The following is a 13765-nucleotide window of genomic DNA, read 5'->3' as shown; positions in this document are numbered from 1 at the left end:
TAGTAGAATAAAAGGTAATTGAACATTAAAAAAAATTCTACCTAGATATAGAGTTTAGTACAATAGACAGTATTTTTAAATCATGGTGGCAACTATCATGGACTGTTTATACCTAACTGCCATTCCTGTTTCTTCCCTGCTAACAAAACCCTGTCTCAAAGGCAACAAGACGTCAGTGCCAGGGGACAAACGGGTCCACCCATCCCTCTTTGCCAGTGCCCATCTAAGGGTAGTTATGTGGTCCGCTCTATCAGAGACATAGGGGCAAGTCTCTTTGGGCCTCTGAAGGATATCCCTCCCTGATATGAGCACAATGAGGAGAAAGTTCCTTTACTGCTGTCTACTTTGCTTCCTGCTTTGGCTCTGGACACTGTCATTTGAAGGAGTGATGCTGAGTTGTTACAGCCACTTTGTAACACCAAGGACGGCAGAACAAATGCATCCAAGAAAATCTTGATGTTTTGGCTGCCACCCAACTCTGGAACCATCTATCTCCAGACTGCCCGTTACATGAGATAATTAAACATTCTTATTGCTTACGTCACTGTCAGTCTAGTTTTCTGTTACTTGTGCTGATCACGTCCTGACAGAAGCACTTTCCGGTCTGGCATGAAATAAATGCTTTATGTCCACTGTAATTTAAAAGCAACCCTATTAAAAAGCTACTATTATCTCATTTTTATAGAAAATGAATAAAACTGAGCTTAGGGAGGATAAATGACTTCCCCCAACGTTATACTGGTGGAGTTAGACTCAAACCCCACCCTGACTCTAAGGCCCACACTCTGTCACTTAATCATGGAATTAAGAAATGAACAGGGCTTCCCTGGTGGCGCAGTGGTTGAGAGTCCGCCTGCCGATGCAGGGGACATGGGTTCGTGCCCCGGTCCGGGAAGATCCCACATGCTGCAGAGCAGCTGGGCCCGTGAGCCATGGCCGCTGAGCCTGCGCGTCCGGAGCCTGTGCTCCGCAACGGGAGAGGCCACAACAGTGAGAGGCCCGCGTACCACACAAAAAAAAAAGAAATGAACAAGCCTACAGCTTGCTTTCGGCATCTTAACAAAATGCATACACACACACAGATGCAGGTAGTAATAAATTTGCATCCATTTGCACTCATACATGAATTTGGCTTTGGGCTTTTTACTCCTGTTATTTGCATTTATTTGTTCGTAGAAATGTATGCTTTGGAGGCTTGGCCAAGGAAGCAGACTTGCCTCGTCTTTTTGCCACACTTTTATTGACGATGTTCAATCTGTGTATCAGCAACGCAGAGACAGATCGTGGGGACTCTGATGCAGGTCGATCCCCAAGATACTTGAAATGGCAAAGTGGTGAACGTTAAAGTGGTACACACTCTTCCTCAAGCTTCCGTGGAGGAGTCAAAGAACTAAAGACTGCAAAACACCAAACATCTAACGAAGCAGGGCCTTTGAGCTAGCCGGGAAAAGCAGTAGAGTGTTTGTGAACCAAAGTAACCAAGAGAAAGAGAGGATTACAGTGGAGACTCAGTGGCAGTGCATTAGCTGTGGAAAAGGAGAAGCAGTAAACACTGAAGCCCAGAGAACAAAAAAGGAGTTGGTTCACCAAAGCTCAGCATTAGACCAAACAGGACTTCCATGGCACACATCTCCAAGACCCTCTCTGCTCACCTGTCCTCTACAGTGAGAACAGAGACGAGAACAGCACCATCCAACAGAGCTCACGTGAGCTCTTAGCTACAGAAGGGGCGATGTGGGGACTACACAGTCAATCCTGCCTCCTAGCTGCTGGCTAGGCAGCTTGAGGGGCTCGGTGGAGGACAAGCCCCAGTGGTGATGAATAGAAAACAGGCTCAAGGAACAGAAAGAAGGCGAGACTAAAGAAAGGCATATCCTTCCAAAACCTCTTGGGCCACCTAAGTTAAGAGGAGTCTGTGTGGTTCACACCTGTTCCAGAGGTGGTCTGCTAAGCTCACAGCAAAGGGAGCTGTGTTGCCGGTGTCTAATGACCACGAACACTGCAACAGGAGGCCTTCCCCAACCTCCAAGGTGCCTCCCCGACCCTGCCCTGCAGCCAAGGGATGAGGAAAGAGAAGCTGCTCCTTAGGGACCACACACTGGAAGCGTCAAGAGTGTGGTGAGCTGCTGAAAGGAACAAGACCACAGACCAATGAACTACAAGGCCAGCGCGGCTAGTGGCAGTGGAATCCAAGTTGATGCCAGGACAGGAGACAGAGGTGGGCCTCTCAAATTCAAAGTGAGGCCATTATTCAATAAATCTCTACTTACTATCTCAGCCAGGGTTGTTTTTCAGCAGTATTTGACTCGGTGTGGTGATATTCTCCAGGAGTGGTCACAGGTTTCTTCTGAGAAATAGTGGAAGCAGCTACTCTTCCAGTTGCTGCTGCTGGAAGAGTAACAGCTACTTACTGCAGGAGGGAGGGTGGAGGGAGTCCTGGGACCACCATGTCACCCGAAGGCATCTGCAGGGCACTGGGAGGAGTGAGTCTCTGACTCTGTCACTTCTGATGGCACCTACAGCTAGGGCCTCGCAGCAATGAACAAAAAGCAACTTGCCTAAGAGTGCTTAGGAAAAAAAGGGCATAGAAGGGCCCAAACCCAAACCTACAGAGCATCAGGCTGGGGGGACAGGACATGGAGTAAGAATGTGGGATGAAGCAGCTCCATTCACTTTATCTGAGATTCTCAGAATCTCTCTTTTGTTTGAAAATAGATTCAGTCGAAGGGAAACTAAACTAACATTTATTGAATGCCTAATGTGTATGTCTGGCCTTGTGCAAGTTTTCATCGACAGTATTCCACTGCATCCTCATGCCAACCCTGTGAGGTAGGTATCGTCCTCATTTTTGTCAGATGAGGAATATGAGGCTCAGAAACGTTAGGTAGTTTGTCAATCACACACTAGTAATGGACAGAGCTGGGGCTGAGTCTCAGGTTCGAGAAGTCCCTGCTCTCTCTCTGGTGCCACCTCTTGGGAGGAAGGAGGGAGCAGCAGCAGCAGCTGTCCTTACACTTCCTACCCTGAGAACAAAGACGTCACCAAGAGAAGGAGCCCGTCCTTTCCCAGACCGTGCCCCCTCTCCACCTGGGAAGGATGCAGTCAGTTGAAGAGGTAAGCCATAAATATAAAAATAAATAGCAGAGACAAGCCCCCCAGCAGCGAGGGTGTGCAGTTTCCGTGCTGTGGGAAGGTCATCACGCCGTTCACAGCTGCTGCGGGAAGGAGCCATGTGGGGAAAACTGGGACAATGGCTGGAGTGGGTGGGCTAAACAGGCGCCTTCTGGGTTGAACAGATTTGAGAAGAAAACGTCTGGAGCAGGCAGCAGCCGTGGACACAATCACCACCATCCTCCATCTGCTCCTTTTACCGGTGTTTGTGATCCAACAGGGATTCAAAATTGGGAGAACATACAAGTTTGTGCTTTATGTGTCCCAGGACTGTCATGTCACCCGTCCTACTGTCGCCAAGGCCCACGGACACCAGCTCCTGCCAATGAAGAGAGACAGAGATGAGAACCAAAACCGCATAGCCTATCGCTTGCTCAGTCCTGTGATTTCAACGTGATAATCCCAAGAACCCTTCCTCCATATTCAGCACCATGTCCTCAACACTCCTCAGTGTCTTGAAGAGCCTCCATCCCGACCCAGCAGGCTCTCACCTGCAGGAAAGAGCAGGTGGTCCCCATCGTCACGTCCAGAGTCACCTTGCCCAGGAGGAGCTGCACTTTCCCCGACTTGCGGATGAGCAGCTTGCCGACCTGACCCTCTGTCAGGTCAGCCAAGGTACAAGCATTCTCTGCCAGCCTGGCTTCCTGTGAAGACAATGAGGGGATGGAAACTGGGTAAGGAGCCGTCCCCTCCATCCTTTAGCTCTCCAGACAATGGCCTTTTCCTGGGGCTGCCTGACACTGGTCAAAAAACAAAACAAAACCCAAACCACAGCAAACATAAATAAACGGACAAAATACCAGTAACTGATAAAGCTGGGTGATGGTATATGAGAGCTTATGTTCTCTGATTTGTACACATTCAAAATATTTCATTGTGAAAAACACACATACAACTGGGATTGAAGTACAAAGCCCCAAGGCCCTCGCGGGCAGAAAGAACAAATGCATATTATTCTGGCATTTCAGCGTGGGCGGCACACCTCTGCTTCCCCCTACAGGTGGCTCTTTCCCCTCCTGGTCCCCTGCATCTTCACAGAACTCAATCGTGAACATACCCGGTCTTTCTCCTGCTTTATAACCACCACCTGTCCGTCCTCGCTCTGCACCTCCGTCTTGATAGGCTTGACGTCCTGAGTGGGCGGCTGGCCAGGGAGTGAGTCTGGCAGCTGCAGGAACAGCAGCTCTTCCTCCTGCGTGAGGCTCAGCTCCCTGAGCAGCTCTGCCACAGATACGTCCTTCGGGAGGCCCGGGGTCTTCCTGGCTGCTCTGGAGGAAGCTTTCGTCCTGGCCTCCTCTTCCTCATCTCGTGGCTCCTCTTTCACTGCCCGAGATAACAGAATTGGAAGGGCTATCAGTGGCCAGCCCCTATGCCATCTCACTGCACCCATCCCTTCGGCCTGGTCTGCTCCACTGTCACTCAGCCAGGAAGTTGAGAGGAAACTCTGCTTTGAAAGAGGGATCCAGGAGCTGTGTGACTTATTTAAAAAGGAGTATCGCAGGCTGGGCCCACCGATCCCAGTCAGCACGAACCCGCTGAGCGTGCTCAGGTCCTGTGGGGTGGGAGAGGACCGGCTCAGCAGCAGCAGTCTGGGAAACTCACTCTTGGGGGACAGCTGGAGAAAAGGAGACAAGATGTTAATGGACACAGGGTACCTTTCACAGCAGGCACGTCCACCTCCATGTCCTCTTCCTTGGGGCCAGTCAGCCAAGGTTTAACATCTGGTTCTTCATTCTCTTCCTTAAAAAGCCAGCCCGAGTGAGCCAGCGGCAACTGCACAGGCATATTTCGAGTGTCATTCCTCAGCCCAGGGTCATCGATGAACTGCCAAAGAAAAGTCAGGGGTCACATGGCGGGGCCAGCATACGCAAACACTTGGGAGCGCAGTCCACCTTAGTCCTTTTCTAATCGAAGACTCCCGCCACTCACCAGGCCTCCGGAACATCAGAGAGCTCCGCTTCCCCCAACTTGGTTCCCCTGAAGAGCTTTTCATCACACAAAGCAGCCCCATCCCCCCAGCCTGCTGGTACCTACATCATCCTTCTCCAGCATACGCAGAATCTGTTTTGTTTCTTCATCTGTCTCCCTCTTCTCCTTTTTGATGTTGATGATGTGAGAGGGTCCCATGTCCGACACATCCACCGTCTTATCCCAGTTCCCTGTGGGAAACCATCCAGTTCACCAGGAGTAAGGAAGGGGCCAACAGCAAGGAACACTAAACTGGGAGCAAGCAGGGGAATGCCACCGCCCTTGCCCTTGTCTTGAGCAGTCTGAACTGAAATCCACCCATCCCTTCCTCCCGGAGCCCCGGCAGCTTTGTACCCTTTTTCTTCATCATTTCAGCGGGGCCCTGCTCAAAGATAGAGTGGGACTGGATCACTTCTGGGCGCCCCCGGCCCCGTCCATGGCCCTCTCGTTGTCGGTCTCTATCCCTATCACGCTTCTCCTTCTTGACAGTTAATTCTTCCTTGGGCCTGGAAAAGACACTGGATTAAGGGGAACCACTCCCTTCCCCGGCCTCTGAGAACTGGTCTTACTCTCCCATACGTTCCGCTCCACATGAGCCAACAACTACATCATGAGAAGCAGGACACCCAAGTGAAAAGGACACCTTTTTCACTTCCTTGCTGAAGCAGAGTCCTTTCAGTTTACTGTACTTTACCTTTTTTGTTTGAGAGTGTATGTTAGAACTATAGCTCAAAAGTTGAATTATAGAGACTACCCCAAAATGTGGATGTTTTGGTATTGACTGAAAGTAGGGAAGCTGCATTGCAAACGAACTTAAGGGAAAACCTGATACATCTTGGCCCAAACCACTGGCTCTCAACTCTGGCTATAAAAGATAATCACTCTGTTTCATTGCAAACAAGTTAAACCACTATTTTAGGGATGGGCTCCCAGGCATCTGTATTTTTTTTAAAGCTTGCACACTAGAATCACCTGGGAGCCAGGGTTGAAAATCACTACTGAAAAGAATTAAATCTACAAATTTTAATTTCTGAGCCACATACTTAGTTATTTCCCCAAAGGCCCAAATTCAGAACAAGAAAATAAGGGGCAAGTATTCAGAAGGCCTAGCTACTTACTCTTCCTTGACCTTCCGACTGATGATATTTGGGGTGAAGGTTTTCTGAAAGTAAAATACAGGAGTCACTGATTTGGTAAATTCTGATCCCAAAGTACAGGGGAAAATAAAAACTTCCAAAGGGGCATCTTCTGTGGACAAACACCAACATGGCTCTCTTCTGCACATTCCACACTGTTGTCAAAGATTTACAGAAAGGGACATGTGTTTGAAAAGGAGGAATGTCATGTCACGGTGACAGTGGAGTTACACATAGAAGAAAAGGGACATCAAAAAACATTTAAATAGCAGCCTCAGCTTCTGCCCCCTGAAAGGAGAGCCCTCAGGACTTCTAATAGCAAAACAATTTACCTAACCTCACCCCCTGTCTTCAAACTGCTATAGAGACCAGACAGTACCAGAGGGAAAGAGCTCTAGCAGCAAGGCTCACGTAGGGAGGAGAGATCTGCCAGCGCTCACAAACAGAGGATCGGGTTAGACTGCCACCAGAATTCCCAAAGGTAAACTTTGGTCTCCAAAAACTGGCTGCTTTGGGCTTCCCTGGTGGCGCAGTGCTTGAGAGTCCGCCTGCCGATGCAGGGGACACGGGTTCGTGCCCCGGTCCGGGAAGATCCCACATGCCGCGGAGCGGCTGGGTCCGTGAGCCATGGCCGCTGAGCCTGCGCGTCTGGAGCCTGCGCTCCGCAACGGGAGAGGCCACAGCAGTGAGAGGCCCGCGTACCGCAAAACAAACAAACAAACAAAAAACTGGCTGCTTTATGCTGTCATCCTCCCCATCTTCTTTAAGGGCTACCCTTTACATCTTACATCTACAGTCATAAACATAATAGGAAAGGACTCAGAGCCTCTGATACCATGTCTAAGAATCATAATACTTTGGATCAGAAGTTTGCACACTGGGATCCGGGTCAAATTCAGAACTATCTTAAACTGAAGGCAAAGTTTATGTCTGCGTGGCTTTCATGGGTTTGTTAAAGGTATCCAAGACACACACAAAAACGAAATAAACACTGCTCAAGTTGCTTCTGAGCTAATTAGGATTCTCTGCTCTTCAGTCATCTCTGAGAGCCATGTCAACGTTTTGTACCCAGTATCTTGATTTGAACGTAGGGTAGGCTCCCCAGAAACTGTAGGCCTAAGTCTGAGGACAAGATTCGTGAGGCCCAACACCACGCTAGGCCCTACAGGAACATCAGTCAAACCCCCAGGTGCCTGGAATTCAGGGTAGTTTGGGTTTCTTTAGAAAGGTGCCGTCGGGTACCTTCTTGACTCCCCCGAGGGTGAGATCCCTGGAACGGATGGAGGGAAGGCGGCCCGGGGTGAGGGAAGGCGCCGGCCTCCGTCCGATAAGCCCCCGAGCCCCAGAAAGGAGGGGTCGGGGCCCTCCTGGAGCACTGGGCTCGCCCGCGGCGTCTCCTTCTGACATGGTGCCTGGGAGAGAAGGAGGAAAGGGGTAACGAAGTCACTCGTGGGGGAAGACATGCGGACCCTGGGCGGAACCCCACCCACGTGGCCTCCCGCCCCCCATCAGCGCGTCCCTCCCGCAGCGTCTCAGCTCCTCCCCCTCCCACGTGGCGAGACTCCCCGGACCACCGCGGCCAGACCCCTTGGCTCGCCGTCTCCCCACGCTCCCGACCAGGCACGAGGCAAGACGCACCCCAGCGCACCCAGGCTGCAGCTCCGCACCACGCACGTCCCGACTTCACCTCCGAGGCGACCCGCGGTCGGCCCCGGGTCTCGGCGCCGGGCGGAAGTCTGCGTGGCACGGCGCGGGCGCCACCATCTTGTCGCGGGGCGGAAATGAGGTCGGTGGGCGGGGCCGAGCCACAGTATTTATCCGGCGGCGCCTAGCTCCCCTCCGCCTTCTCTTCCCGGTTCTTCCCGGAGTCGGGAAAAGCTGGGTTGAGAGGGCGAAAAAGGAAGCGGGGGATGGTCTAGGTCACGCCACGCTGCAGCGCTCGGGGGGTCTTGGCCGGCGGCGTGAGGTGGGGGCGCCAGCTCAGGGTCTGGGGGCCGGGTGGCCGCCTGGATGCAACGTGGGAGTTCGCCGCTGCGGAGCCTTGGGGTCGAAGCTTGGGTTGGGGCGGGGGACGCGCGGGGAAGAGAGCGAGACCCCGACTCAGAGTCAGGGAGCTCTGGGCTGGGCCGGGCCGGGCCGAGCCGAGCCTCGACTGCCAGCTCGCTGGTGACCTTGGAGTGGTCACTGCACCTCCGGGCTGCATCCTCGCCCTTGTTCGGGGGTCCCTTCCCCGGACTCCTGGTGGGATCCTGGGGTTGGGCTGTGGGCATAGCGCTGGAGCAGCTGCAGCGGATGAATCGGGTGCCTAATGGCACCTGCCCTGGGCTCGTGACTGTGGGACTTTGTATGCACTCTTGTTCCCACCCTGGAACCTGAAAAACGAAGTTTGTTCTGTTGGTTCTGAGGGACAGATTTAAAGAACTTTTATCGTGACTCTGACATTTGTAATTTAACATAAAAAAAATGTCCTTTACTGTCGTTCCCTCCACCCCCAAACCATGTAAAAACCATGTAACTTTACAGATAGCCTGAGGGAAGGAAAACATTTGTTAGAATTTCACATAGTATAACTATTAAAACTTCTGTAGTGTATTACAATCCCCCTCACAGAGATTTCATATTGTACCACAATGTTGAATCCTCCCTTTTCAAATAACGTTGCTTTGTTGATGCATCAAACGACTGCGTAATTCTTGGGTGGCTATGCCATGATTTGTCTGTGTTCCTGTTTGGACACTTAAATTGTTTCTTTTCCCTATTGTAAATACTACTGTAGTGAACATCTGGTGCCTTTAAAGTTTTTTCTTCTTCTGGATTATATTCCTAGAGCAAATTTCCAGACTTCTGATAACTGGCCAAAAGAAGACGTACTTTATTTTTTTAAGTAAAAATTTTTTATTTTGAGATAATAGTAGATACACGTGCAGTTGTAAGAAATAATGCGGAGATCCCAAGTACCTTTTACTCAGGTTCCCCAATAGTATCATATTGTAAAACTATAGTACACTATCACAACCAGAATATCTACATTGATAGGCAAAATACAAGACATTTCCATTACGACAAGGATCCTCTAGTGCCCTTTTACAGCCACACTTCCCTCCCTCCCACACATCCCTGGCAGCTGCTAATCTGTTCTCTATCTTATACTTTTGTTATTTCCAGAGTGTAAATCATCAAAGATGGAATAATTCAATATGTGACTTCTTGGGATTGTTTTGTTCACTCAGCATACTTCCCTGGAGATTATCCAAGTTGTTGCATGTATCATGCACGTATAACTAGTTCATTCCTTTTTACTGCTGAATATCCATGGTTTGTTTAACTATTCATCCTTTGAAGAACATCTGGGTTGTTTTCACTTTGGGGCTATCACAAATAAAGCTCCTATGAACACACATGTACAGGTTTTTGTGTAAGTTTTTCTTTCTCTGGGATAAATGCCCACAAGTGCAATTGTTGGGTTGAATGATAGTTGTATGCTTAATTTTATCAGAAACTGCCAAACTGTTTCCACAGTGGCTTGTACCATTTTGAACATGCACATTTTATGGTTGTTCATCCATTTTGCTGAATTGCTTTCAAAAAGGGTTGTGTTGATATGCATTACCAGTAAGAAAATGTATACATAAATGTATGTCATATATAAGAATATGTATAACATTTTGCCACATTGTTCTGAGTATTGGCTCTTAAATTTTAGTCAATTTAATAATATATTAATATTTTGTTGTGTTGGTTTCTAAACCAGACTTTTTTCAACTTCTTTTCTCCATATTGGTTTTATATAACTAAACCTAAACAAAGGAAAACTCTTCCTGTCCCTTACAGAGCTACGCATAGCAGCTCTTAGCTTCGGACTGGGGCACTAGATAAAACTGCTTTGATTTCATTCTCTGGGCTTTGAGGTCCAGCAGCTTTCTAGCAGCTCCTAGGTTTTTGTTTTATTTTGTTTTTTACAAAGATACTTATTCATTGTAGAAAATTTGGAAATTTTAAAAAAGCATCCATATATATGTATAGAGAAAGAGAGAGACACACACACACACACACATACACATTATGGAATACTACTCATCCATAAAAAAGAATGAAAATTTGCCATTTGCAGCAACATGGACGGACTTGGAGGGCATTATTGCTAAATGAAATAAGTAAAACAGAGAAAGATAAAAACCGTATGATATCACTTATATGTGGAATCTAAAAAACACAACAAACTAGTGAATGTAACAAAAAAGAAGAAGATTCACATATATAGAGAACAAACTAGTGGTTACCAGTGGGAAGAGGGAAGTGGGGAATGGTCAATCTGGGAGTAGGGGTACAACAGTAGCTACAAACTATTAGGTGTAAAATAAGCCACAAGGATATCTTGTACAACAATGGGAATACAGCCAATATTTTATAATAACTGTAAATGGAGTATAATAACTATAAATGAAGTATAACAACTCAACATCAAAAAAAGCAAACAACCCGATTAAAAAATGGACAGAAGCACTGAAGAGACATTTTTCCAAAGAAGAAATGCAGATGGCCAACAGGCACATGAAAAGATGCTCAAAACTACTAATTATGAAAGATGCAAATCAAAACCACAATGAGATATCACCTCACACCTGTCAGAATGGCTATTATCAAAGTATACAAATAACAAATGTTGGCGAGGATGTGGAGAAAAGGGAACCTTTGTACACTCTTCTTGGGAATGTAAATTGTCACAGCCACTGTGGAAAACAGTATGGAGGTTTCTTAAAAAACTAAAAATAGAACTACCAGATGACCCAGCAATTCCACTCCTGGGTATATATCTGAAAAAAAAAAACACTAATTGAAAAGATAGGTGCACCCCAATGTTCATAGCAGCATTATTTACAATTGCCAAGACAAGGAAACAAACTAAGTGTCCATCAAGAGATGAATGGATAAAGAAGATGTGATATATATACACAATGGAATACTACTCAGCCATAAAGAAGAACGAAAATTTGCCATTTGCAGCAACATGGGTGGACTTGGAGGGCATTGTGCTAAGTGAAATAAGTCAGACAGAAAGACAAATACTGTGTGGTATCACTTATATGTAGAATCTAAAAAATACAACAAGCTAGTGAATATAACAAAAAAGGAGCAGGTTCACATATATAAAGAACAAACTAGTGGTTACCAGTGGGGGTGGGGGAGGGGCAATATAGGGGTGTGGCAGTGGGAGGTACAAACTATTGGGTGTAAGATAGGCTCAAGGATGTATTGTACAGCACGGGGAGAGTAGCCAATATTTTGTAATAATTGGAAATGGAAAGAAACCTTTAAAAATTATATCAAAATTAAAAATGGAAACATTTTATATATGGTTCTATAATCTGCTTTTTTCTCATAATATACTATAAACATTTCTGAGTTATTAAATACTCTAAATTATGGTTTTTAAAATTTATTTATCTTTGGCTGTGTTGGGTCTTTGTTGCTGTGTGCAGGCTTTCTCTAATTGCAAGTGGAGGTTACTCTTCGTTGAGGCACGCAGGCTTCTCATTGCGGTGTCTTCTCTTGTTGCGGAGCATGGGCTCTAGGCATGCAGGCTTCAGTAGTTGTGGCTCCCAGGCTCTAGAGCACAGGCTCAGTAGTTGTAGCGCACAGGCTTAGTTGCTCCGCGGCACGTGGGATCTTACTGGACCAGGGCTCGAACCCATGTCCCCTGCATTGGCAGGCTGATTCTTAACCACTGTGCCACCAGGGAAGCCCTAAATTATGGTTTTTAATGGCTAAATATTATTCCAAATTGTTGTCTTGCATCATACTTTACTTAACCAGTTTCCTTACTGCACTGCTTCTTGGATTTCCGCAGCACTTTTCAGGCCGAAAGGACAAGAGGAAAGAATACTTAAGCCTTCTACCTTTTACATTTTGGGGTTTACTTCCTAACAGCAATTATTATAATTTCCCATTAAGAGTACTCTCCAATTTTCCCTCTAATCAGGCTGATATACTTTAGGCACCATCCTGCTTTCCTTATTTGCTCCAGCACCTCCCTCTTCATTTTCTCTGGACGAGTGTTCATTCTCTTATCTACCCTCAAAAGAAAGTTGTAAATCATTACTAGCCAAACCGTGGGCAATCATATCTGTGATTCTAGCAGACCTTAATTTGTGATTAATAACATTGCATTTTATTTTTACACATTTCTTAGTAAAGACAATAATCTCATTTTTGTCTGATAACTTAATGAAACTAATAATCAAAGTCTTTAAGAACAGTTTTTTGGAGTCTAAATGCAGATTTTAGAAGGTATAGACTGATTATGTCGAAAGCCTGTTCCTGTGGATTCTTGATGGCATTGGAAATGCTAAGTGAATAAAGAACACTTCTGAATACACATCAGTAGAATAAAAGGAATATGTGGTCTGAAAATGTTATCCAAGTTCGAGCTATTCCGTGTTCTCGATGAATAATTTATCCTAATTCGTTTACATCATTTTGCAGCCGTTTATTTGCTGCTGCCTGCTCATCTCCTTGACCTCGAAACACTGGAGAGCTGTAGGATTCAGTTCTCAGAACTCTTCCCTTTTGTCTCTATATTTGCTCCCTTTGCAATTGTCCAGTTTCTCAGCTTTGCACTATGTGCTGTATACTCACAACTCCTCAATGCTTATCTCAATCTGGACCTCTATGAACTCCAGATATGTATCTCTGCCTATCCCACACCTCCACTTGGATGTCTGCCAGGCATCTCCAACCTATATCCACATCCAAACTCTTGATCTTCCTCCTCAAACTACTCCAGGGTGTCCCCAATCTCAGTACATGGCAACTCCGTCCCTCCTAGGAGTTCAAGTCCAAAATCTTGGAGTTATTCTTGACTCTTCTCTTTTTCTCATGCGATACCTCTAACACATCGGCTCTTCCAGATATATACCACTTCTCACCACCTTCCCTGACATCCCGCCTTGGTCCAGGCCACCTCTAATGAGGAGGCTGTGATGTTTGTAATAGCCTCCTAACAGGCATCCCTGTTTCCACCTGGACGCCCTCAGCCACGTCTCAACAGAGCATAATTAACATATTTCACATCAGGTCAGTCTCTGCTCTAAACTGCCCAGTGGCTTCCCATTTCGCAGTACAAACCAGAGGTTTTAGACCGGCCTACACAGCCCTGCATAATCTGTCCCTCCACCTACCACCTTCCTGTCCTCAACTCCTACCACCCTCTGCTTGCTCCCTCTTCTTTCGCTGCACTGGTTCCCTTGCTGTATCTGGAACAACTTGGCACGTTCCCGCTTCAGGGCCTGTGCTTCAGGACCTCCGCTCTTGCTAATGGGAATGCTCTTCCCCCACATAATTCTGTATGGCTCCCTCCCTCCCTTCAGGCTTTTTTTTCAGGCCTTCTCTGATGGCCCTGTTTAAAACTGTAACTTCCCATTCCCCCATGACATTCCCTATCCCTATGTACTGACTTATTTTTCTCCATAGCACTTATCACCACTTAATAG

At 47.0% G+C, this 13765-nt stretch overlaps 1 protein-coding gene across 2 annotated transcripts; it reads right to left on the bottom strand.

The window, feature by feature from the left end:
- Nucleotides 1-1221: 1221 nt before the first annotated feature.
- POLR3D (RNA polymerase III subunit D) lies at nucleotides 1222-8042 on the bottom strand. 2 transcript variants are annotated; one of them, XM_082612786.1, is made up of 9 exons: nucleotides 7914-8042; nucleotides 7518-7687; nucleotides 6258-6301; nucleotides 5494-5645; nucleotides 5206-5330; nucleotides 4827-4995; nucleotides 4229-4494; nucleotides 3663-3815; nucleotides 1222-3490 (listed from the first exon to the last, which is right to left on the bottom strand). In XM_082612786.1, exons 2-9 carry the CDS (start codon nucleotides 7680-7682, stop codon nucleotides 3368-3370), a joined length of 1197 nt encoding a protein of 398 aa, XP_082468912.1. In that variant the 5' UTR covers nucleotides 7683-7687; nucleotides 7914-8042; the 3' UTR covers nucleotides 1222-3367. The 2 variants fall into 2 exon arrangements, with proteins under 2 accessions (XP_082468912.1, XP_082468913.1); XM_082612787.1 differs by having other exon boundaries at nucleotides 7924-8042.
- Between the last annotated feature and the right edge of the window lie 5723 nt (nucleotides 8043-13765).

This window comes from Mesoplodon mirus (genome assembly GCF_964341445.2).
Source record: "Mesoplodon mirus genome assembly, chromosome: 1".
In the NCBI taxonomy this organism is placed as follows: Eukaryota; Metazoa; Chordata; class Mammalia; order Artiodactyla; family Ziphiidae; genus Mesoplodon; species Mesoplodon mirus.
The sequence above is the reverse complement of the archived record's forward strand: the minus strand, read 5'-3'. Positions and strand labels throughout refer to the sequence as shown.